Genomic DNA, 27,752 nt, shown 5'->3' with positions numbered 1-27,752 from the left:
CAGTAGTTTGGTTCAAGTCGTAAGCTTAACAGTTCAGCTATACCAAGTCACCATTGCTATGTGTCAGGTGCTCCATCCGTATTTATACGGCTACCCTTTCTTTTTCATGTGCTTCATCTGGTTTGAATTAGTTGCTTATTTTGATCTGATCTGATCAGTGCCGTTCTCTTTGTTATAGGTGTTTACATCACTCTAAGCTGAAAATGCATTATTGTACTGTGTCATGCTTTGTTGCATTCTGATAATAAGTGTTTATGACCTGTCACCACTTGCGGCATGGCTTGCTTTTGTGCGCACTACTGTGGCTTACAGTTAAAAAAAAGAGGAATTGTCTCATAAGCGAAACAATGGCAAGAGACTGCTATTTGTTGTTACTTACACTGCTGCATTCTTTGATAATGATCAACAAGAACCGAATAATAGACTGCATATGATAGAAGATGTTCTGAACGAGAGTTTAGCAAAAATTTTTCTCCATTTGAAAATCTTTTCAGACGCCTCTTTAGTACATTAAATTCTGCACAGAAATTAGATTCATCTTAGATTTAAAAATCCAGTCAGCTGCTGTGCTTCATTTCTGACTGTATCACTATTCAGCATAACAATAATACGAATATAAACATGATATGATATGTGTATTCTTGTGTGTTTGCTGTTGTCTCACTCTAGTTTTGTAGTTATTAGGCAGACAGGATTTAAGCAAGATAGCAGCAAACACGAAAGAGTACATGGCATAATGTTTACATTCTTCTACGTTTTCTTTTAATTTATTTACTGATGCTGAGGTTTTGGCGCCAGTATTTATCTTTTTGCCTGCAAAGCATGCCTGTGTAGTGCTACATATATTCGATGGCAGAAGTTAGTTGTATATTCGATGGCAGAAGTTAGTTGTAGCGGCACCTACCAACATTTTTTAGAACTTCTACTTACTTTGCACTTGATTCTAAGCCACAGGCGGTTTCTTGGATTACAAAAACCGGAAAAAAAGTGCGGCTTGGATTCGAGTAAATACGGTAAATAGAAGGGAGTGTGTAGAGGGTGGCAGGCACATGGCAGTGGCACTGACCACTAAAGCATACTGAACTAGCTTCGTACATAACAAACTTAGCCAAGCTAAGGTTGTTGAGCTGCTGGTTACTAACCTAAGCTTTGTCAAATTACAGATATTAACAATGTTACAGCTTTCTTTATTTCTTTTGTATTCGAACTGACTTGATTCACAAAGGTGATGAATCACAATTAGTACAAGCTGATTGAGAATCTTAATGAGCAATGCTGTACATACTGACACAGTATAACTTCAGTTTTGTAAATATAGTAAATGAGTGTTCTGATGCTACATTAGCATAAACAGAGAACATGAAATCTTTGGAGATGAACACAACAGTTGCAGAGGTGGTTGGTCTTTTGGACTAGCATTCAGAGCAAGTTTACCAATCCTATGTAAATCACAACAGATGAGATGCATTATGGTGAAAAGTTTCTCAACTGCCTATCTTCCAGGTAGTTGCTCATGTACAAGGCATATGCAAAAATAAGGGCAATTTGTTTGTATTTAAATTGTGAAAACTGAGAACAAAGTTTCCTGAATGCAGTGCAATCCAATGATTGTTTATGAAACTACAGAACTCACCATTTTGATTCAGTAGGTTGTAAATGAAAATAAATAACAACACTTTGAAAAATAGTACAAAGTGGGTACAGTGCTTAGAATTTTATGTGCAAAAGAGTGTACAGCTGCAGGTATTTTTCAGGACCTGTGCCCAGTTTATGGCTTACAGAAATGAGTAAAAGAAAGGTTCAACAATGGTGTTGAGAGTTTAAAAGTGGCTATACAAATATGCATGATGATGAATAGCAGAGGGTGGCAGACCAGTTGTGAGAACCAATGAAATTGTGCTTCAAGGGGAATAAAAACTGCAATCTCATCAGTTGATTATTGATGCTCTTGCTGAATTTTTTCATGTTGGCTCCACCACTATTTATATGGTTTTCATGGAAAAATTGTGTGCGTGAGGGAGGGGAGGGGGAGGGGAGGAGGAGGAGAGTAATCGTCATCAATGACAACACACATTGACAAGCCCTGCCTGTATCGAGGAGGGGAAATCCCTGCCTGTATCAAGTGGCACAATCAGCATTTCTATTGGGAAGTTTTTGACTACCCACCCTACAGCCCTGAAAGTGCATCCAGCAAATGTTATCTCAAGTTGCACTTGAGACAGTGACCTGATGCACAATGGTTTGAAGATGAGAAAGAACACAAGACTGTCATTGTCAACCAGTTAATTCGCGGGAGGAGAACTTTTATGCAGAAGTCTTGAAGAAGTTAGTGCAGTGTTGTGAAAAGTGCTTTGAAATAAACAGTGATGATGTGGAATTGAGAAGTAGGTTTGTATCAACTTAATAACACCACTGAAATTTTTTCTAGGGAATTTTCTCTCTCTCTCTCTTCTCCTTTTTTTTTTTTTTTTTTTTTTTTTTACAGCTGAATAGTCCTTACTTTTTGAAAATGCTTCATGCCTCCATCAGGTAAATTCATCCTAAATGTTAACTAAACTGAAAAGTTCAGGACAAGATGACATTGAATTCTGTAATGTATGAAATCCAAGGCTGTGTGCCACTTTATTGATGTATGAACTTCAGTACATCACCATTTAAAAGTAAGCTGTACATTACTGAAAGAATTGATGTTTAGAAGAGAGGAACAGTAAACTGTGACTGGTAAATGTGACATGATGTTCCCCCTACAACAACCCAGATGGGATGAAATAACCTTAAAGTGTTACTTTGTAGAACATAGCATTTTTATAAGTTTATTCTACTTGAATGACTGAACTTTCAGTATGTGCCAATTAGGAAATTAATCTGTGATATAAAAGCGTGATTGTAGGTTTTTGTATCAGCATGACATCTTCCAGATAAGTCAGGAGTTGTGAAACATACACTTGGTATAGCTTTGTGTAGTGACAAACATATGGGGTTTCTGGTGAAGAAAAACTTTGCTTATCTCTGTTGTATCTTAATCAGACAGACAGAATTATGTATCTGATATTGCCTTTCAGGTCTCCCATTAATGTTCCTTTTAATGTGTAATTTATTTAGTGACATGGATTTGTGGAACTGTGGCTGAGGTTTTTCAGTGATTGGCTGGAATATTTTATATGATATTTTGATATGCTGTTTATCATACAGGTGTATGCTCCACTGACAGAGATAGGTGACAGACAGATGGTGAACTTGTTCACACAAGTGACTTAATAACCTATTTGTATTCAGAGTTTGTTTGAACAGGAGAATTTATATACTAATTGCTAAAAATGAAACAAGTTGATCAAGAGTGATGCAAACTCTAGGATTTCAAGAATTTAATAGTCGTTCCTTTCTGAAAAAGTGTCAGATGGCAAACGAGAAATATATTTGAGTGCCACATGAAATTCAGGGAAGAAGTTAATGTTAACAGGAGACTGACTTAAAATTTCAGAATACTGATATGAGCTTCACACAGTCAAATAAGAGATGAATGCTGAAAAAATCACAGGGCACATGTACAAATGAAATGATAGGAGAAAGAGAGAAATGGGAACAGTAGGGAGGTAAGATAAAGAGCAAAAGTTAAGAGTGTTCTATGTAAAAGGTTGAATCTTGCAGCACTGTTGGAAAAACTGTGCAGCTTTGGCATAGAAAAGGCAAAATCTGATAGTATGTTTCAAGTTCCTGCTAAACTATTTTTTATCAACAGTAGTCAATTCTGTAGTTGTGATAAGGTATCAGCCACAAGAGCACCTTCTGGACAGATGCATTTTTCTTAAAACATGTTTGTGTGGACACAGTACAGAAAGTAGTCGTGAGAATTTCCTCTGAGGCAGTAGATAATGATGGTTGAGTCTAGGTATGATTAAAAATGTTGTCAATATGATTATTCTGGCGACAGAGTTCCTCAAAATTTATGATATCTGTGATAAACATCAATTGGGCTTCCAAAGACACTCAGAAACTGAATTGAACAAAGTGACTGAAAACATTAGACATGCTATGGACAGATGTGAACTGACAAATTAACACTGCTTGAGTACATTAATGTTTTTAATACATTTTATTTCAGTTTATTATTTATTAAAATGAAACAACTGAAGTGCAGTGCTGCTACCTCAAAAACACATGTCAGTGAATCGTCTGCTGGTCGAAGAAATCGTCGTGGAAAAATGTGTTCTCTGGAGTCCCCCAAGGTTTTGTCCTTGGTCATCCTCATATCTCACTGAAAGTTGATCAGTGAACATTTTCTTGAAACTGCCATTCCAATATCTCTCAATTGTATCCAGCTAGCATTTCGGAAAGCAATAAAAGGCCTTGGCTTAACCTTGGATGAGCACCTAAATTAGGAAGATTGAACAGGTGCAGCTTATAGGAAATCTCTCTCCAGCCTGTATGCAATCCAAACATTTAGATGAATATTTCCACATCAAACCAAACAAAAATTAGTCCAGTCTTTAATACTGCCAAATCTTTACTTCTGTGATGTAGCTCGAGATGGCACGAATAGTGTGAACTCCAGATGACTTAAACTATCAGTGAGCACTTGCATAAGATATGTGTGCAACATTTGGTTGTTTAATCATATTAGTTCTTCCTATCTCAGTTAGGTTGGATGCAACCAGACAGACATGATTTTCACAAACTCTGGTCGCTCCATCGGTTTCTTAGTCACTGGTGTCCTCACATATCTTTCCTCACATATTAGATACATATCACCATTCCACAACAACAATACCAAATCAGATACATCCAACATCTTGACTGTACCTGTGCACGCCATTAGATCTTTCTCCATATTTTTGTTTTTTTCCTTTTCAGCCACACGCTTGTGAAAAAAATTATCCTGCAGCTTTTGTCTTATCCAAAACTACTCTTCATTCAAGATATTAAAGTTTTAACTTTTTTCATCTGTGTATCTTCCCTCTCTTTGCTGTTCTCATCCCTTTCTCTTTTCTTCTTTCCATCTTATCTGCTAATCTTACCCTATCATTTCTCAGTCTTCGTCTGACCAGTCAATGTTTTCTCCACTGTAATGAGCTATTGTAGCTTGATTGTGACTACTGTTTATATCAAGATGGCCACGAGTGTAGAAGTTTGTAACTCTAATATGAGAAAAAGTTACAGTTATGTGCTAGAAAAGGGAGTTTGCGAGAATTGTAATGTCGAAATAACAAATTAAAGAGAACGAGTTTCAGGTCTACAATTCTTAGAAAATCGGGAACTGCGGTCGAAGAACAAATCAAGTCAAGTGGCACCTGACGAAAGGTACAAATCGTCCGAGTGGAAAGAAGTGAGACACAAAGGTAGGACTTTAGCTGGAAAAATAACAACAAACTTTGCAACAGCAGTTACATTTACAGATAAAAACAAATACAGTGTTCTGCAGTCCAGTGACGGTGTTAAAGATAGTGTAAATGATCCAGACCTTTCAAATGACAATGCGCTGAAAACGAATATCACTCTGAGAAAAATGATGATAAACGGGGAACATTAGGTAAAAAGAACAGTGTGCTTTTTCTAACAGACAGCCATGGCAGGAATATATTTAGTATGTTTCGAGAAGTAAATCGGGACATAGCAGTGAGCAGTGTTGTCAAACCTGGAGCGGGAACTAAGCACGTTTTAGACACTTGCATTCAAACAAAATCCATGCAAGAAAATGACTTTGTCATATGCATAACGGGATCAAATGATGATGCGAAAAATGAAGCAGATGTTTGCATAAAAGTGCTTCAGAACTTTCTAGAAAAAAATAAATCAAGGAATACAGTTGTTGCTACAGTGCTTCATAGGCATGATCTAATCTATAGTTTGTGCGTTAATAAAGAAATTCGAAGAACAAATGTTAAAATGAAGAAACTGTTCTCTGAATACGCAAATTTGTGCTGTGGTCGATATAAGTAAACTGCAGTGTAACCTTCACACCAGACATGGGCACCACCTAAACTATGAAGGGAAAAAGTTTGTGTGCGAATGTGTCAACGAAATAATTAAAGAAAGACTCACACGGAAAAAAACAATCTACAAATGTAGTCGTTTGAATAATACCTGGAATGTTCATCATTTTTTAGTATAAAAGTCAGTGAATCAGTGGGTAATAAACCTCCTGTACTTGAACTAGGTGCTAAAAGCAGCATTCGAATGAGAGAGTGTTCACAGATGATAAACATAAATCTGTTACTTTGATGCAAACGAACATTCGCTGCATTAGGAACAAAGTATTACAATTAGAACATTTTTGCAGTATTGAAAACATTGTTTGTATTTTAGAACATTGGCTGACAGAAGATCAAGTACAATATTTTGTTCCTCAAGGGTATGCTGTTGGAGACATTATGTGTAGAAGTGAAAGAAAGAATGGAGGTGTTCTAATATTTGTTAAAGATACTATAATGTTTACCAAAATAGATGTTAGCTCTTACTGTGCAGAACTAGGTGGAGAATTTAGATGTAGAAGACTAAACGCAGAGAATACTATAATTGTTAGCTTATATAGATCACCTGGTGGAGATGTAAATACATTTTTCGAAAGATTTGAGCTGCTTATGAGGAAAATACTAAAATCTAAAATAAAACTAATTATCTGTGGCGATTTCAACATTGAAATGGCCAACAGTGATGAACATGTTACTAGAACATTTTTTAATATCTTAAGATCACTAAATTTACAATGTACAAATTACACACCAACACGGGGGGATAATGTGTACTTCGATAATATTATAGTAAATTTTTCTAGAGATACGTATGACATCAGACTTGCCAGTGGAGCCCTAGCTGATCGTGAATAGTTGATTTTAACATTCTGCTGTGATCAGTTGCCTAAATCAGACAAATCAGTCAGAATCAAGTCTAATGCCACATGGATAAGAGGACAGAAAGATGAATATATTAATTTATTTATTGACAGATTATCAGATGTTAACTGGGACTTTGTATACAACACACAACCAGAGAAGGGTGCTGGTGAAATGGTGTTTAACAACTTCCTGAAAATACTCAGAGATTTATGGTACTCCTGCTCACCATTAATCAAAAGTAGCCCTAAGCATAAACAGAAAAATGAACAGCTAAAATGGTGTACAGATGAGCTAGCTCTCACTAGCGAGGAGATGCTCAGACTGTACAGAATATATAAAAATTCTTGTAAAAAAGGACCTTAGCTAGATAATACTTCTTACAGAGCGTATCTGAAATGTAAAAAAATCTACAAAGACAAACTGTCCTTGGTCAAAAAAGAGGCATGTGAACATTACATTGAAAGTGCTCCCAACAAATGTAAAGCAGCATGGGACATCATCAACCAAAATAATTCACAAACCCACACACAAGATGCAATGCTGGTCCCAGAAGAAGTAAATAATTACTTCCTAACCTCAGTGAGTGAGCTGAAAAACAAAATCAAGCAAAATGACACTTTTGCACTAGATCATCTTGGTGCTGTGCCCCATAGCAGATATACTTTCCACTGGAATGTTGTCACCCCAGAGGATATAGTAAAACCTGTGGCAAAGTTCACCAACTCCCAAAATATGGACTCTTATTGGTTCTCTAAGTATGTAATGAAAAAAATAATACACTTTATCTGTCAACCTCTTTCTTTAATTTTTAATGTGTGTTTAGAATCTGGAGTTTTCCCAGATGCACTCAAAACTGCTAAAGTGATACCAGTCTTTAAAAAGGGAGATAAGCATCTGCCTCAAAACTATCGACCAGTTTCTATTGTTCCAATTTTCTCTAAAGTTTTTGAATATCTAATGTACAGTCAACTAAATAACTATTTTGAAAAGCATGATCTCCTCTCCAACAGACAGTTCGCATATCAACATGGTAAAAATACCACCACTGCTGTCACTGAAGTTGTTAACCAGATGTTAACTGCATTCGAAAACAAGGATCTAGTATCAGTTGTACTTAGCAAAACCTTCGACTGCATACAATTTAACACCCTACTTGCAAAACTGGAATTTTATGGCATACACAAACCATCTTTAGATGTAATCTAATCATACTTAAGTAATAGGAGACAGTTTGTATCAATTAAAAATAGATGCTCCTCGCTGAAGGAAGTTCAGACTGGAGTGCCTCAGGGCTTGGTCCTTTTCTGTTCATTATTGCAATTAATGACTTGCCTTACCATGTAGGAGCAAATTCAATTGTGTGTTATGCAGATGACACAACACTGCTCAATGCACACCATGACACAACACAACTGCATCAGGCAACACAGGAAAAACTGGAACTAGTAATGAATTGGTTTTCTTCTAATGAACTCCTATGTAATCCTGATAAAACACAAGAACTAATTCTGGGTTTAGCTACAGCTGTTGAAAGCAAATCAGTAAAATTGTTAGGATTCCACATTGATTCAGAATTAAACCGGGAGGAACATATTAGCCATATCTGCAAGAGAATAGCAAGAGTGTGTTATCTCATCTGGAGACTGACAGATGTAGTCACTGATGAGTATCTAAAGGTGGTATATTTTGGCCTGTTTCAATCACACATTTCCTACAGCATATTGTTATGGGGACATTTTGCTGTCTCAGTGAAATTCTGAAAATTCACAAAAAAGTAATCAGAATAATGAGCAAAGTTAAGCCCAAGGAACACTGCCGCACCCTCTTTATCAAGCACGTGATATTAACTGTTGTGAATCTATACATCTACACAACACTGCTTTATGTCAAAAGCAACTTAAATGAGTTTGAGACCAGAGAGAACATACATCCCCACAACACCAGAGGCAAACTGGACTTCGTCATACCAAGACACAGACTCACAAAGACTGCAAACTCTCACAAAATAATGAGTTTAAAACTCTTCAATAAACTTCCAGCATCTGCTCAGTCACTGACCAGTAATATTTTCAAATGTAAGATTTATGACTGGTTACTCTAACACCCATTTTATAAGATAACAGAATATTTTGAAATAATCATTGAAATTAGTATATAAGAATATTCCTAAAAGAAGTTGAATCAAATTGTAAAAACTTTACTGTAAAGTAATTGTTAATTGTATATTTAATGTTCAGACCTATTCCGCTGTAAGTGGTCAATGGTAAATAAACTGAATGCTGAATACATCTGTACTGTTGTCATACTTTTCTGTTAGATCTGACTACCCACATTTGACAAGAACGTAATGAGAATATTATTTAATGTTAATAAGACCGACAATTCTTAAATTCCATGTATTCATTACTATAAATATTTCCATTATTATTATTATTATTATTATGTATTGATCATGTACCATACAAATCATATTGTTTACTCATTGAAGAAGTGTGGTTGGATGTAGGAGGAGCTGGATGGCCCTAATCTTTATATTGCAATGAAAAGTCATGAAGGTTTTAATAGAAAAAGTGATCACCAGCAATTTACACCAGTGATACCTAGTATTATATTATAGGACGTGTTGTTTCACATAACTGTGTGGATCTTTGTCCTTGTTTCAGAAAATGCTGTTTCACTTATTATTTTTAGTGCTTTTGAATGATGGCAGGGACAGAAACTTAAGACTTCAGAATCCAAGTGGTGTGTGTGTGTGTGTGTGTGTGTGTGTGTGTGTGTGTGTGTGTGTGTGTCCGTGTTCGTGTTCGTGTCCGTATTTCATCTTTCTTAGCCCCCACCCCATCTAGGTTTGGTTACATGTTCTGTCATTCTGTAACTGAACGTATTAGAGTGTATCATCTTTTCTCAGGCGGATCAGCTATGGAAACCTAACTCATGTGAACATAAGTGTGGAAATTCAGGACAACAAACCTGTGTTGTATGTAGCACTTGATCGAAGTGATAAATATTATTATGGATGTGATGCCGGTTGCCTGGACCCTCCAGTTTTGCTAAGGTATGGTATAAAACTTTTTTTTCTAATTATAAAATTTCATTCCACAGATTTTAATTATATTTAGTTCTGATGTACTATAGCTTATGCATTACAACAAAAATTTGGTATTAAACCTAAGAATATGTTGTTGCAGACAATGTTAATGTTAGGTACCCATCACATGTCAAACTGTGCATTTCTGGACACTACAGTTGTCGTATGCACTATCTCAACATGAAAGAAGCAAGAGTGCTTTGATTGTTAGGGAACCATGTATAATGATGTGTAGTGCATAACATGTTTTCCCCCTTAATTGTGTACTGTGGCCAGTTTCATCATCATCAGGGTAACTCAATAGCAGTGGGTAGAAAGTACAGTACAGTACAGTACAGACCTTTTCATGGACTATGTTAGAAACACTGTGTACAATGTCTGACACAAATGAAAATCCTACAAATTTGGTAAGTCAGTTGTGTGCACCAAGTAGTAACCATTTGAGTCCACACACCAATGCATTCATTCCTTCCATTAGTCAAAGCCTTTCAGCCTATTGTTTTCTGTGAGGCTGCATTGGTACGCCACCACATTTAGCATCCTATGGAGTGCAGGGGCATTAAATTAAAAGATTTTGATGAAACTTGTGGGGCAGCGTAATAACACAGTTTGATGTCAAGAAAGCAATCACCATAGCAAGTTCTGTAGTAATACAAGCAGCCTTATTCCTGGATAGTATAGCAAATTTGTTATGATATCTTCTCTGTGTACAGGATCCTGCACAGATAATGACATTTTATTTACACAATTTTCCTCATTTCAATTTCCTTAACATAATTCTAGAATCTTGGAGGAATGTGTGTGCAGATGGGTACTATGAGGTGCAATGTATGCTGTTTTTGGACATAGAAAGTCTTGTAATTTCCACTGCAGTCCTTTCGAGATATTATCCCCTTATTTAGAAAGTTAATATTTTGTGTGACTTGGAAAGTTACCCACCAACCACCTGTTCTATGGGCAAATCAGCTGTTCAGAGGACGAGGTGAAAAGTTCTCAGTATGAGAGTGAAAGTTCGGTGTGTGTGTGTGTGTGTGTGTGTGTGTGTGTGTGTGTGTGTGTGTGTGTGTGTTTTTTTTTGCAAGAAGTAGCAAAAAGCTAGGGTTGCTAATCATTCTATCTCAAGTGCTCAACACATTCACATCTGTTATTTTTCTGAGACATTCTTTACATGATCTGGGAAATGTCAACATATAAACATTTGCATATGATTTACTTGGTTCCTTTTACAGACCATGGTAAACCACCCAGAATTTTTATATTCCAGCATTTATTCAGTTGGATTTCTTTTTGCTGTTTACCAAAACTAAGTCTCTTACTTCCAAACTGACGAGCTTGACCTCATTGTCTCTCCTTTTTCTCCCACAGACTTTCCTTTTCAACCTTTCCTTAACTAATCTTTTCCTTTGCAAGGCCAGTCCACAATCACTGAAAATTGTACCTCCTCCATAAAAGTACTCAATTTTTCATTTAATGTAAATTAACATGGGGAAAAATCCTGTGAATTTCTTCCATTCCATCGTCGCAGTTGATATGCCAGCCAGTGTAAGATTTGACATAAAAATAGTCTTTGTTGTGGAGATTTTTATTTTTAGATTTCAATAAATTTGAAAATAAAAACCTTTGCAAACAAAACTATGTTTTTGTCACAAATCCTGTGACTTCATGACGCTAGCTATAAATAATTTTCTCAGGGACAGGAGTATAAATAGCCCAAGCTGAATGCTGTTTGGAACTATGTGTGTTAAGTAAAAAGTTTAATTCCTTCATTGTTTCTTCAGTCTTGTTACATTACAGAAAATACTTTGAAATCTATAAACATATGATATCTCCTTCCAAGCACTTCTGAAATACCATAGAAGCAAATTGTACCCCCTTACAGGACAACAACGTCACTGTACCAGCTAGTGTTTGAATGTACCTGCTGGCGTTCATTTAGCCGATACTAGTGGAAAATTGAAGCTTCAAATTCCTTAACTGATTGACAGACCTTGGCTGCTACTGCTTCAGCATTCAACTGTCTCTTGATAAATAATATCTTCTTCTTTTCATTCTAGTAAGTGGGTAAAACATCTCTTAAATCTTTCAAAAATCTACAGGATGAATTGATCCCCCTGGGGTTAAACTTGCAAAGTAATTTGCACTTAACTAGAACATTTTTCACAGCCACACCCTTACTAGCAAATGACCCAGACTCGAATACACTGACAGGCTGATCTGTATTTCAGTTAATATCATTCAGCTCGTACTTGGCTTCTAGACTTCAATACTCTTCCATACATTGCATCTGCACATGCACCTGAATTAACCAGTCTTCTTAGAGATGAATTTATTTCTGTTCACTGCACCTCTGTCTGTCTGTGCCTTCTACTACAATTATCGCTAACCTTTTTCATGTGTTCATCACAATGAATTTCAGCCCACTTGAATCCCATCACTACAGTCTTTTTATAGTTTCCTATGTTCTGGTCTATCTTACAACTCCAAAATTTAACAGTTTTATTAAGTTTGTCTGTCATTGATAAACATTTGATCTGAGTCTTGCTTAGTGCTAGAAACCTTGTGGTTTAAATCTTACTTAATGCTAGAAAACTTTTGGTTGAGTCTTGTTTAAAGCTAGCAAAAATTGAGTTCACATTTGAAAATTCTGGTTTGAGTCCTGCTTAATGCTAACTAACATTTGGTTTGTAGCTTGCAAGACAGACTGTAAACCTGTGTCCTCGTTGTACTTACTCATGTTGCCTCCACTTCTTGCTCCTATATCTATCATTGTCTCTGCTTCTATTTTTCAAGTTCCAGCTTAGCACTAATCTCTGATGCAGAGCCTAACTTACTCCCCTTCAAAATTATCAACTGCTATATCCTGGGAATATTCAGTAGTGTTTGGTATTTTCACCTACATCGATGCTCTGCAAATCACATTTAAGTGCCTGGCAGAGGGTTCACTAAACCACCTTCACAGTTCTCTATTATTCCAATCTCGTATAGCATGCGGAAAGAACAAACACCTGTATTTTCTGTATGAGCTCTGATTTCCTAATTTTATCATAGTGATAGTTCCTCCCTATGTTGGTAGGTGTCAACAAAATATTATCGCATTCAGAGGAGAAAGTTGGTGATTGGAATTTTGTGAGAAGATTCCATCGCAATGAAAAACGCTTTTCTTTCAATGATTTCCAGCCCAAATCCTGTATCATTTCAGTGACACTCTCTCCCATATTTCGCGATAATACAAAATGTGCTGCCCTTCTTTGAACTTTTTCGATGTACTCTGTCAGTCCTATCTGCTAAAGGTCCCACACTGTGCTGCAGTATTCTAAAAGAGGATGGACAAGTGTAGTGTAGGCAGTCTCCGTAGTAGATCTGTTACATTTTCTAAGTGTCCTGCCAATAAAACAATTAAAGTTTGCAAACATTTTCACTTCTTAACTCCACAGACCCCATCATTCACATGCAACAGAAATAGGTCTGAAGGTATAGAAAAAGTTTTTATTGTTTTACCTTAGTCCTTATTTCAAAGCCCACTGTAACTTATTCCTTTTCCAATTCAGAATCTTTTGTTGTTCTTTTTTATATTTCATGCTGAGTGTTGTCAAGTTATGTAGGGCTACAATTCTGTATACTCTGATCAGATCATTTTCCATTTGTTGCTTTGGTGCTAGTCTCAAAAAATGACACTGAGCTTCCCTGAAACTTTCACACACAAGCACATGAATATTGTATGCAATAAATAGTCCACATCTCTTAAATTTCTTTAATTAAAGGTTTATGTTTCCTTTGTTGTCTCCTTACTTTTAATTCGTGTGCACCAAACTTTTGCCATTATTAATGTTGGCGTAACAACTTCCCTTTGCCACATGTACACTAAAAAATGGAAACATTACAGAATTCTTACCAACAATGTCTGCAAAACAATGTAACAAGCACAGAGTTTACTATGTACAACAAGTCACAGGTGTTACTTCACAAAGTGTAAAACCTAACATTTATATCAGATAGGTGACTCTGTCAGTGCCAATCCCAAGTCCTGTGCCTCACGTAGCAAATGGTGAGGAAGGAGCAGGGGGTCCATCTGTCTCCAAATGGTAGAACCTTGTAAGGGCCCATTGACAGGGTAGCAGGTGAAGACAGCCAACATTTTTGAAAGCAGAAAGGAACGCAAAAGTCTCAATGGTGGAAAAAGTGGAAGAACTGTCATATTACTGCAGCATCTGTTCTGCAGAGGAGCGACAACAAAAGGCATGTGTTCTCCACAGTAGTGGCTACAAAAGGTGTCTGTCCTCCCTGTTAGGAGCAGCCTAAACCTATGCTGGCAGTAGCTCAAAATGCCCTCGGCAGCAGCAACCGCACATAATAATAGCCTTTATGTGGAATGGTACTTCAATACCAGCCTTGGAAAAGGCCACGGCATACCCCATAGATGGTGTGCAATTCTTGGGGTGCTGGAGGAACTATGAGAAGTGGGCAACTAGTCACTTTAATATGATGACCCAGACTGGACAGCAGAAGAGCTGATAGACTTCATGGAGTTGGAGAATATAGAAATATTAGGGCTTGGTGAGGTCAGGTGAAAGGGAAGAGGAAGGAGGAAAATGAGAAGAGGATACACACTCCACTGGAGTGGTGGGCAAGAGGACAGAAATGCAGTGGATGTAATAATAAAACCAACCCTAGAAGAATACATGAAAACAGTAGAATACACAAGTCACAGGATTATGATTTGTCTGAGGACAAGTAATGGAGTACACACACCACTGACAGGAAATAAAGAGGAGAGGTATTCATAGAGAAATTAGAGAATGCAATTACAGATGTGGAAGTGATAGTGATAGGTGACTTAAATGCACAAGTAGGAAAGGAAGGACTAGGGAAGGAAGAGAGAATTGATCTGTATAGATATGGGAAAAAATGAGGAAAGAGAGAAATTGAATGAGTTCTGTGCAATAAATGATTTGATTGTGGGGAACACATGGTTCAGAAAGAAAAATAGCCAGAAGATAAGATATGGGTGGGAGAGTGCAGGACAAAGACAGTCATTGACTATTTTCTGGAGGAGAAGCAAAATCATAGAGATTTGATGGATTTAGCAGCATTCCCAGGAGAAGCTTTTGATGGAGACCATTGAGTAATAGTGACAAAGATGAGGATGGCTTAAATGGTAGGAATAGAGACAGAAAGGGAGAAGAAAATAAAAATGTGGAAACTAAAAGATAGTAAGGTACAAGAAAATTTCAGGAAGTTATTTAAGCATGAAATCCCAGGCACTGAATGTGGAAGCATGGAAAAGGAATAGGGTAAGGTCAAAGAGGCATTTGTAAACTCTGCAGGGAAGACCTGGGGCAAAATGTCCGAAAGAGAAAAGGATAAGAAGACACCAAGGTGGAATGAGCAGGTGAAGAAAGTGAAAAGAAGCATACATGGTATAAATGGAACAGAGATAAAAAGGAAGAAAATAGAAGGGAATACAAGGAAAGTAAAAAGAGGTTTAAGAAAGTGGTAGTGGAAGGAAAGAGGAAAAGCCGGGAGGAATTCACATGTTAGTTGGAAAAGTGCACATTAGTTGGAAAAGGATGTTATTGCAGGTAAAAGAATGCTGTATGGAATTACAAGGAGTATGAGAAAGGAAAGCACTTACACAAATCTGGTGAAAGGTGGAACTATATCTCCGTATTGATATATATCTAGGTACTTGGACTATGCACGGCTCTGTTTAAAAAGGAAGGCTTCATAAAGTCATAGGATCTAGCTGTACACATCTGTTTTTGTATCCTGCAGCTAAACTTGGTGCAAATAATATCATCTACCTGAGATCCTGCAGTCAAATAGTGTATGTGTTGACTAGAATTATGAATTAATAAAATAATCACAAATATTAAGTCAAAGATGAATGAATAATTAATATAAGGGTTTTATTCTAATGTCTGAAATTGATGTAGACAACACCAGAGAAATAGGCTGAAACATTTTTATTCAAGTGAGTAATCTCAAATTAATGGAAAGTGCTCATACAATTACCATTTATACAACAACCAGAAATATGAAATTGCATGAATGTGTTACAAGAATGGTAGCAGAATTCCCAAGCTAAATAGTCATCCAAGACATGTGAAAAAAGAAGTACATTTTGTGATCACAATAAACAAAATATTCACCAGTCCAAAATAATTCTGCATCCAGCTTGATGATTTACACATCAACACTTGAAAGATAAAAAGTATGAACTCATGCTTTGTCAAGTTTTAATTCTAAGCAGAGAAAATTAAAGTTCTGAGCTAGAGCACAATCAGACTTCACAAAAGTAATTCCCTTTGAAAGTTAAGGTATTTTAGTGGCCATTCACTGCCCAGAATCTATCACTTACACTGCCTAATATCACACATTACGTCACGTAATGGCCTCCAGCCAGATCTTGACATAAAGGTGTTCTGAATCACTCCCTTGAGTGCACTGCTCAAAAAGTGCCTGTCTTCACTTAACTCTAGTAGTTTTTCTGCCACTACCTAATTTTCATTGTCTGAAGGCCATCCCCATCAAAAGTACATCACTCTTGTGTTCTGCAGACTTGATTTGACTCAACTTAACCACTATTATCATGGTAAACTAATAAAATATAACAATAGCTAATGGAATAATGATATAAACATTCGGTCTCACTGTGGCCATTTACAGTAACTAAAGTACATAAATATGCTAACATTCTTGCACATGTGTGATTATGTTCAATGGCAATAAAATGTTTGGCTCCAGGATCTACTAGGCTGCATAGGTGGTTGCATAGATTGCTAACATGTATATGGAGTCAGAAGTGTGTACCTGAAGAACAGAAAGGAGTTGCCTCTATCTCTGTTCTTAATGGTTGATGTGTATTTGTAGGCTGTGATTTTAATTTTAGTATTGTTAACAATGATACCTTTAGTTCAAGAAGAAATATGGAAAAATATATGATAACTACAGAGGGATCACACTTGTATCACAATTAGAAAAAATACTGTAGAGGATACTGGAAAGAATACTGGGGAAAAAGTGGAAGGTCAGTTAGAAGAGTAGCAGGATGGATTTTGGCATGGTAGATCAATAGTGAACCGAATCTTTAGTACGAGAGTGTTGATGGAAAGGCATTGCGAGTAGGGGAAAAATCTGGTGATGGCATTTCTTGACGTAGTGAAGTCTTACTATAGTACAGGAGCTATAGGAAACTGTGGGGAAAAGGGAGTTGGAAAACAAACAGTTGAAATGATTCAAGCTATGTGTGACAAAAGCTTTAGCTGTTTCCAGACTCAAGATGGAAGAACTGAATGGATTAGAAATGTTAAGGGGCTGAGACAAGAAAGTATGGTGTCACCATTATTATTTATAATGATGATGGATGAAATTGTGAAAAAGACAAAAGAAGCTCATAGAGGAAGGACTTACTGTTGTTTGCTGGTGATATTGTGGCATGGGGAACCAACAGTAAGGAGGTACCAGAACAAATAGGCATTTTAAATGAAAAAATCAAGATATATGGAATGAAATGCAGTGTGGAGAAGAAAAAGACTACAGTACTAAAGAGATGAGACAGAGAAGGCAAGGGGGAAATTAATATTAAAGGACAGCATATTGAAATTGTGGATTACTTTAAATATCCAGGAAGTGCAATAATGGAAAATGCAAGAATGGGGACAGAAGTTAGCAAAAGGGTACAACAGAGCATTGCATTTTACCTGTGTGTGTGTGTGTGTGTGTGTGTGTGTGTGTGTGTGTGTGTGTGTGTGTGTGTGGCTTAGTCTGGGGAAAGGAGGCACCAGTGAAGTAAAAGTAAATACTGTACAAGACGTACTTAACACCCATACTGACTGTCACATCAGAGACCTGGTCAGTGACAAGAAGAGAGGAAAGTAGAAACCAGACCAATGAAATGAAATTTCTAAGAAGTGTGTTAGGGAAAATGAGGAGAGAGGGCATGAGAAATTAAGATGTCAGGAACAAAACTGGAGTAGAACAGTTGAATGAGAGAATCAAGGAGAATAGGTTAAAATGGTTTGGACATATAAAGAGAATGGTAGACAGAAGAATACCAGAACAAATGATGGAGAACAAGTGTGGAGGCAAGAGGGAGACAGAGAAAAATGGATTGACTCAGTACAGATGAATCTGAGAAGTAGTAGTCTGGATTGGAACGAAACAATTGCAGAAGAAGAATGGTGGAAAGAAAGAGGAAAGTAGAGAAGTACCACAAATGTTCCAGCCCGACCCAGAGTGGAATAAAGATTAGATTAGATTAGATTTACTTTCATTCCAATTGATCCGTAGTGAGGAGGTTCTCCAGGATGTAGAACATGTCAAAAAAACGATAATACATGACAAATATTTACAACTGAAACAAATAAGCTAATGTACCTTCCACAGGTCCCAAGTGGAATGATTGCCTTTTTTTTTTTTTTTTTTTTTTTTTAAACACTATATGAAAGGATCATTTTACAAACACTCATTTACTAAGATCACATTAATGCACTGAATTTAAAATTTAAAAAAAGTTTTTTTTTAATTTATGAGGTAATAAACATATAATAGAACTACTACAATACTTATTTACCACTAACACATTACTGCACTGAAATGGTGCAGATGTTAGATTTTGCCGGCCGCGGTGGTCTCGCGGTTCTAGGCACGCAGTCCCGAACTGCACGACTGCTACGGTCGCAGGTTCGAATCCTGCCTCGGGCATGGATGTGTGTGATGTCCTTAGGTTAGTTAGGTTTAAGTAGTTCTAAGTTCTAGGGGACTGATGACCGCAGCTGTTAAGTCCCATAGTGCTCAGAGCCATTTGTTAGATTTTATATATATATAAACACACACACACAAACACACACACAAAATGTTTTGGTTCTACTGAGTAATTCATCAATGGAGTAGAAGGAGTTGGCCACCAATAAATCCTTTAGTCTTCTCTTAAAATGAATTTAGATGGTTGTTGAACTTTTTATGGTTGCTGACAAGTTATTGAAAATGTGTGTTCTTGAATGATGCACACCTTTTTGTACAAGAGTAAGTGACTTTAAATTCTTGTGAAGTTTATTCTTATTTCTAGCAATGATTCCATGAATTGAGCTGTTGGTTTGAAAAAGTAATATATTTTTAATGACGAATTTCATTAAGGGAGCAGTGGTTAGTATCCCTAGTTCCCTAAACAGACTTCTGCAGGATGTTATTGAGTTCACACCACATATAACTCTTATTGCACGTTTTTGTGCTCGGAAAACTTTGCCTTGGCATGATAAATTACCTCAAAAAATAATCTCATATGACATTACGGAATGAAAGTAAGCATAGTATGCCAGCTTTTTCATTTTTATATCCCCTATGTCTGACACAATTCGCATTGCAAATAGAGATTTGTTAAGACGCTTGAGCATTTCTGTGATGTGCTCCTCCCAGTTGAATTTATTATCAAGCTGTAATCCCAAGAATTTAACACTGTCCACTTCTTCTATCTGCTTGTCGTCGTACGTTAGGCATATAGTTGTGGGACACCCCTTACAAGTTCTGAACTGCATTTAGTGTGTTTTTTCAAAGTTTAGTGACAAAGAATTGGCTAGGAACCAGTGATTAATATCCACAGATATTTTATTAGCTGATCTTTCTAAGACTACACTTGATTTGCTATTTATTGCAATGTTTGAATGTTTGTATCATCGGAAAACAAAACAAACTTAGCATCTGGTAATGTTATTGATGAAAGGTCATTGATATACGCAAGAAAAAGTAAGGGCCCTAAGATGGAACCTTGTGGGATCCCACTTGTAATTAGTTCCCAGTTGGATGATGCCTGATAGCTTAATACATGTCTCTTTCCTAGTAACACCCTTTGTTTCCTGCCAGAGATATAAGATTTTAACCATGTTGCAGCATTTCCTGTTACACCATTATATTCTAATTTACTTAATAGGATATTGTGATTTACACAGTCATATGCCTTTGACAGATCACAAAATATACCAGTTGCCTGCATTTTTTTGTCTAATGATTTAAGTACATTTTCTCTGTATGTGTGGATAGCCTTCTCAGTATCAGAACCCTTTAAAAATCCCAACTGCAACTTTGACAGTATGTTAGTTGTGATAAGATGGTCATAAAGCCCATTGTACATTAGCTTTTCTAAAATTTTGAGAATGCAGGCAAAAGTGAAATTGGACGAAAATTAGATGTTATTTCTTTATCTCCCTTCTTAAACAGTGGCTTAACGTCAGCATATTTCAACCATTCAGGAAATATTCCACTGATAAATGACTGGTTACACAGATAGCTTAATATGTTACTTAACTCAGAATCACATTCTTTAATTAACTTTGTTGATATTTCATCATACCCACTAGATGTTTTTGATTTTAAAGATTTTATGATGGTCATTACTTCTGCTGGGGTAATGAGGGTCAAATTCATATTATGGAAGGTACTTGAAATGTCTGATCTGAGGTATTCCATAGCAGCATCTACAGAACCTGACAGACCCCTCTTTTCAGTGACAGTTATAAAATGTTGTTAAAAAGTTCTGCAACACTATACACATCTGTCACCAATGTATCATTTACTCTTAATGCTATTTGTCCCTCTTCATATCTAGTTCTACCAGTCTCCTCCTACACTATATCCCATATTGTCTTTATTTTGTTATCTGATACAACTATCTTTTCCATGTAATATATTTGCTTTGATGTCCATATTACAATCATTAATATCTTGCAGCATTTCTTGTAATGTGCTGTAGCATCAACCTCAGAACTGTTCCGGATTGACAGATACAGTTTTCTTTTTGTTTTACAAGATGCCCCTATTCCTTGAGTAATCCATGGCTTCTTTGTAGACTTTGCTCTAAGCTTGGTTAGTTTTGAGGGAAAACAGTGCTCAAATAAGGTAAGCACTTTATTAGCAAAAGTGTTATATTTTTCATTCATGCCATGAGCACTGTAAACATCACTCCAGTGAATGTTTCGGGCAGTGTTCTAAAATAATAAATTTTTGGCTTATTGATTACCCTCTTGAGCTCTGATTTTAACAGATTTTGTATCCTGTTCAGTATTAACGTCTGCGAAATCGACGTGTGACCTGGGATACGAGTGCAACAACTCGACAAACTTTTCAAAAATATTGCAAAGCAAGTGGCTACAGAACAGGACACGAAACACAAACGAAATTACAAAGGTGTTTTTATATATGTTGGAACAAACTCGCTTAAAATCAACAGTGAAGATGAATTAGTGAATGAAACAAGAAACATGATTCGTGCAGCAACAAGTGTTTATGAAGGATCCAGGCTCATACTTAGTGGAATCGTAAAAAGGAGGTCAGTGAGTGACAAATACATACCCAAAATAAACAGTGCCATCAAACAAAAGCATGATTGTCTTGGTGCTATCTTCATAGACCCAAACAAATTCCTGCGTGAAAATTGTCTGGGAAAGGATAGCACACATTTAAATAGATTAGGTTCGGTAACACTCAGCAGAATGTATGCAGAAGTTTGTAAAATCATTAGAAACAAAGGTAACTAACATTGTATAGCGCAGGTGAAAAATCAGGAAATCTGATATCCACAAAAAATGGTGATAACAAAAAAGAATATAGGACAAAAACAAACATAAAATCAGGATATTCAGTTATAAAAATAATGCACCAGAATATACAATTCTTAAAAAACAAGGTAACTCAATTAGAAATAATGCTAAATGAAGAAACTCCTGACATTCTAGCTCTGACAGAACATGGTCTAAATGAACATGAAATTCTAAATTTTACTGTTGCAAATTACAATGTAACAGCTAGTTCATGCAGGAGGTATAGTAAGGGAGTTGGAGCGCTATACTAACCCATAACAATGGAAGCACAAATCATATAAACAGCCTTGACTTATGTAAAAAATTTAACATTGAAAATGTAGTCGAACTAACAGGCCAAAAAATAGTTCTAAGTAGTTCCTCACTGTACAGCTTAAACATCTACAGACCGCCAAATGGGTGCATAGAAACGTTCTTTGAAAACATAGGAGAGCTCTTACATATCATCCTAAGCTAGAACTGTGCACTTGTACTACTAGGTGACTAAACATAAACACATTGCAAGACATAAATGACAGTAGGGAGCTCCTAAACACAATGAAAACATATGGCTTGTACAATGCAATAGCTACTCTAACACGTATAACTGCAAACTCCTGTACTCAAATAGATCACATCTTCACATATTTAAGGGACTTTCAGTACAAAAGTGAGGTTATAGAAACAGCCTTGTCAGACCATGATACTATAAAAATACGTCTGAATAATATCACCACAAATGAAAAGACACAAAAAACATGGGAAAAAAGAAGCTTAAATGAACAAAACTTAACAGCCCTTACGATTAAACTTGAAAAAGGAGGATGGGAAATACTGGAAAAAGACTCTCCATCAGTGGATTGTAAAGTGACTCATTTTATTGACGCACTTTCCTCTCATCTCAATATTACATGCCCAGTAATAAAAACTAATGTTAAAACCACAAATAAAAACAAAAAATGGATAACAAAAAGCACTTTGGTCTCTGGGAACAAGATATAAATTATGCACAGAGTATATAAAACTAGCATTGATGAAGACTTTAAAGAGTACTACAGAAAATATAAAAGAATGTACGCTAAAGTACTGCAAGCAGCCAAACGACTAGAAGCAAAAAAGTACATAAGTAGTGCTGCTAATAAAAGCAAGGCTTGCTTGTCTATTATAAATACAAATTGCAAATCTTCCAATTCACAGGAACACAGCAAAATACAGTTCATGATCAGCAAAAAAAACTATAGCTGAACAGAATAAAATCATAAAGCTCTTCAATGACTATTTTGCCACAGTAGGCCAAAAATTAAAAGAAAAAAAAAACAAATAATAAAAAAACACAATAACACCTGGAAACATGTATTAATGCCCGGGGAAAAACAATGGCAATTTTCCCAGTGATGGAAGAAGAAACATTAAAGATAATAAAAAACCTAAAACAAACAAAGTCATGTGGAATTGATGGAGTATCAAGTATAGAAATTAAACACTGTATGCAGGAACTTAAGAAAACTCTTACATAACTAATCTATTTATCATTCCTGGAAGGAACTTTTCCAAAGTGCTTAAAGACAGCACTGATAAAACCAATACATAAAAATGGGAATGAATACAATCCAGAAAATTATAGGCCTATAGCTATTTTACCAATCATATCAAAAATATTTGAATGAGCTTATCCACAGAGACTCTTTGCTTTTCTGATAAAATATGAAATAATCACCACGAATCAGTTTGGCTTCCAGAAAGATAAATGCACCATAGGTGCAGTAATAGATCTCATTGAAAATGTCATAACAAACTTGGACTCTAAAAATAAATGTGTAGGAGTATTTATGGATCTAACAAAGGCATTCAACTGTGTAGACCACAAAACTTTAGTAGAAATATTAGGAGTATATGGTGTAAGAGGAAATGCAGGAGACTGTATTCTCTCATACCTGACAAACAGGAGGGAATATACTGAAATCTAAAGCATGAATTTTACACTTCTCTGTGCCACTAGGCTCCATTCTTAGCCCAATACTTTTCATTTCGTACACAAATCACAATATGATTAGGTATGGTAGTATAGTTACCTATGCAGATGACAGAACTCTACTGTTCATGGATAAAGACACACAAAAGCTAGAAATAAAAGCCAATATAGTAGTAAATAATGCCACCCAAAGATTTACTGAATTAAACCTGCACAACAATATTACTAAAACACTTTGTGTAAACTTCAGACTTCAAAACTCTCACAGTGAAGATATCAATGTATATATAGATGAGTGCATAGCAGAGAACACCAAATATCTCAAAATACTAACATTACCCAGTATATACCAATACCAACTGCTCTGTTGGACAAAATTCAACTATTCTCCTGATACTAGAGATAACAACACACAACACAACCATGACACAAGAAAATGGAACCTCTTTCATGAGCCTACACACAACACCACAAAATACAAAAAAAGCCATCATATGCTAGACCAAAAGCCCTTGAAAAACTCCCTTCATTCTTGAGAGATGTTGTTGTTGTTGTTGTTGTGGTCTTCAGTCCTGAGACTGGTTTGATGCAGCTCTCCGTGCTACTCTATCCTGTGCAAGCTTCTTCATCTCCCATTACCTACTGCAACCTACATCCTTCTGAATCTGCTTAGTGTATTCATCTCTTGGTCTCCCTCTATGAATTTTACCCTCCACGCTGCCCTCCAATACTAAATTGGTGATCCCTTGATGCCTCAGAACATGTCCTACCAACCGATCCCTTCTTCTGGTCAAGTTGTACCACAAACTTCTCTTCTCCCCAATCCTATTCAATACTTCCTCATCAGTTATGTGATCTACCCGTCTAATCTTCAGCATTCTTCTGTAGCACCACATTTCGAAAGCTTCTATTCTCTTCTTGTCCAAACTATTTATCGTCCATGTTTCAATTCAATACATGGCTACACTCCATACAAATACTTTCACAAATGACTTCCCGACACTTAAATCTATACTCTATGTTAACAAATTTCTCTTCTTCAGAAACACTTTCCTTGCCATTGCCAGTCTACATTTTATACCCTCTCTACTTCGACCATCATCAGTTATTTTGCTTCCCAAATAGCAAAACTCCTTTACTACTTTAAGTGTCTCATTTCCTAATCTAATTCCCTCAGCATCACCCGACTTATTCGACTACATTCCATTATCCTCGTTTTGCTTTTGTTGATGTTCATCTTATATCCTCCTTTCAAGACACTGTCCATTCCATTCAACTGCTCTTCCAAGTCCTTTGCTGTCTCTGACAGAATTACAATGTCATCGGCGAACCTCAAAGTTTTTATTTCTTCTCCATGGATTTTAATACCTACTCCGAATTTTTCTTTTGTTTCCTTTGCTGCTTGCTCAATATACAGATTGAATAACATTGGGGAGAGGCTACAACCCTGTCTTACTCCCTTCCCAACCACTGCTTCCCTTTCATGTCCCTCGACTCTTATAACTGCCATTTGGTTTCTGTACAAACTGTAAATAGCCTTTCGCTCCCTGTATTTTACCCCTGCCACCTTTAGAATTTGAAAGAGAGTATTCCAGTCAACATTGTCAAAAGCTTTCTCTAAGTCTACAAATGCTAGAAACGTAGGTTTGCCTTTCCTTAATCTTTCTTCTAAGATAAGTCGTAAGGTCAGTATTGCCTCACGTGTTCCAGTGTTTCTACTAGTTTTTCCATTCGTCTGTAAAGAATTCGTGTTAGTATTTTGCAGCTGTGGCTTATTAAACTGATTGTTCGGTAATTTTCACATCTGTCAACACCTACTTTCTTTGGGATTGGAATTATTATATTCTTCTTGAAGTCTGAGGGTATTTCGCCTGTTTCATTCCTCTTGCTCACCAGATGGTAGAGTTTTGACAGGACTGGCTCTCCCAAGGCTGTCAGTAGTTCCAATGGAATGTTGTCTATTCCCGGGGCCTTGTTTCGACTCAGGTCTTTCAGTGCTCTGTCAAACTCTTCACACAGTATCATATCTCCCATTTCATCTTCATCTACATCCTCTCCCATTTCCATAATATTGTCCTCAAGTACATCGCCCTTGTATAGACCCTCTATATACTCCTTCCACCTTTCTGCTTTCCCTTCTTTGCTTAGAACTGGGTTTCCATCTGAGCTCTTGATATTCATACAAGTGGTTCTCTTATCTCCAAAGGTCTCTTTAATTTTCCTGTAGGCAGTATCTATCTTACCCCTAGTGAGATAAGCCTCTACATCCTTACATTTGGCCTCTAGCCATCCCTGCTTAGCCATTTTGCACTTCCTGTCAGTATCATTTTTGAGACGTTTGTATTCGTTTTTGCCTGCTTCATTTACTGCATTTTTATATTTTCTACTTTCATCAATTAAATTCAATATTTCTTCTGTTACCCAAGGATTTCTACTAGCCCTCGTCTTTTTACCTACTTGATCCTCTGCTGCCTTCACTACTTCACCCCTCAAAGCTACCCATTCGTCTTCTACTGTATTTCTTTTCCCCATTCCTGTCAATTGTTCCCTTATGCTCTCCCTGAAACTCTGTACAACCTCTGGTTTAATCAGTTTATCCAGGTCCCATCTCCTTAAATTCCCACCTTTTTGCAGTTTCTTCAGTTTTAATCTACAGGTCATAACCAATAGATTGTGGTCAGAGTCCACATCTGCCCCTGGAAATGTCTTACAATTTAAAACCTGGTTCCTAAATCTCTGTCTTACCATTATATAATCTATCTGATACCTTTTAGTATCTCCAGGGTTCTTCCATGTATACAACCTTCTTTCATGATTCTTAAACCAAGTGTTAGCTATGATTATGTTGTGCTCTGTGCAAAATTCTACCAGGCGGCTTCCTCTTTCATTTCTTAGCCCCAATCCATATTCACCTACTACGTTTCCTTCTCTCCCTTTTCCTACACTTGAATTCCAGTCACCCATGACTATTAAATTTTCGTCTCCCTTCACTATCTGAATAATTTCTTTTATTTCATCATACATTTCTTCAATTTCTTCATCATCTGCAGAGCTAGTTGGCATATAAACTTGTACTACTGTAGTAGGTGTGGGCTTCGTATCTATCTTGGCCACAACAATGCATTCGCTGTGCTGTTTGTAGTAGCTTACCCACATTCCTATTTTCCTATTCATTATTAAACCTTCTCCTGCATTACCCCCATTTGATTTTGTGTTGATAACCCTGTAGTCACCTGACCAGAAGTCTTGTTCCTCCTGCCACCGAACTACACTAATTCCCACTATATCTAACTTTAACCTATCCATTTCCCTTTTTAAATTTTCTAACCTACCTGCCCGATTAAGGGATGTGACATTCCACGCTCCAATCCGTAGAACGCCAGTTTTCTTTCTCCTGATAACGACATCCTCTTGAGTAGTCCCCACCCGGAGATCCGAATGGGGGACTATTTTACCTCCGGAATATTTTACCCAAGAGGACGCCATCATCATTTAATCATACAGTAAAGTTGCATGCCCTCGGGAAAAACTACGGCTGTAGTTTCCCCTTGCTTTCAGCCGTTCACAGTACCAGCACAGCAAGGCTGTTTTGGTTATTGTTACAAGGCCAGATCAGTCAATCATCCAGACTTTTGCCACTGCAACTACTGAAAAGGCTGCTGCCCCTCTTCAGGAACCACACGTTTGTCTGGCCTCTCAGCAGATACCCCTCCATTGTGGTTGTACCTACGGTACGGCTATATGTATCGCTGAGGCACGCAAGCCTCCCCACCAGCGGCAAGGTCCATGTTTCATGGGGGGGGGGGGTCTTGAGAGAAATAAACAATAAAAATATCTTCAAAAAATGTCTCAAAAGTTTTCTAATAGAAAACTGTTATTACAGTGTAAATGAATTTATGTGCACTACAGTTCAAAACAATTGCAGTACCATTATTGTACAAAATTATACAAAACCTAATTTAATATGAAATAGCCCTAGAATAATTTTGTAATAAATTATATTTTTGTTAAACAGTTGACAGTAAATACTATGTATTTGTCGGTGCATGAAATGAAAATATATCTTGATCAATACAATGTACTTTGTCAAAGGATAAATAAATAAATAAATAAAAACATTTAACAGAAGGAATTGCATGTCATGGTATGAGAGGCCATTGACTATTGGTTTTGTAATATAGTTTTGTTCATTGGACTTTTGTTAAAGATATTATCAATGGCTGTTTGTGAGTAATTGGCTACCCTAGTGGGGAACTTTACAGTGGGAATTAAGTTGAATGATAGTGTTA

General features: G+C 36.7%; 1 protein-coding gene across 2 annotated transcripts in view; it reads left to right on the top strand.

The window, feature by feature from the left end:
* The window catches only part of LOC124721969 (uncharacterized protein KIAA2013 homolog), a 168,648-nt gene that overhangs the window by 132,041 nt on the left and 8,855 nt on the right, over nt 1-27,752 (top strand). For both annotated transcript variants that reach the window (XM_047247139.1, XM_047247140.1), the window contains one exon: nt 9,742-9,888. In XM_047247139.1, coding sequence (XP_047103095.1) covers nt 9,742-9,888 — 147 coding nt within the window. The remainder of the gene's footprint in view (nt 1-9,741; nt 9,889-27,752) is intronic.

The sequence above is a fragment of the Schistocerca piceifrons genome, chromosome X, assembly GCF_021461385.2.
Source record: "Schistocerca piceifrons isolate TAMUIC-IGC-003096 chromosome X, iqSchPice1.1, whole genome shotgun sequence".
Lineage (NCBI taxonomy): Eukaryota > Metazoa > Arthropoda > Insecta > Orthoptera > Acrididae > Schistocerca > Schistocerca piceifrons.
The sequence above is the reverse complement of the archived record's forward strand: the minus strand, read 5'-3'. Positions and strand labels throughout refer to the sequence as shown.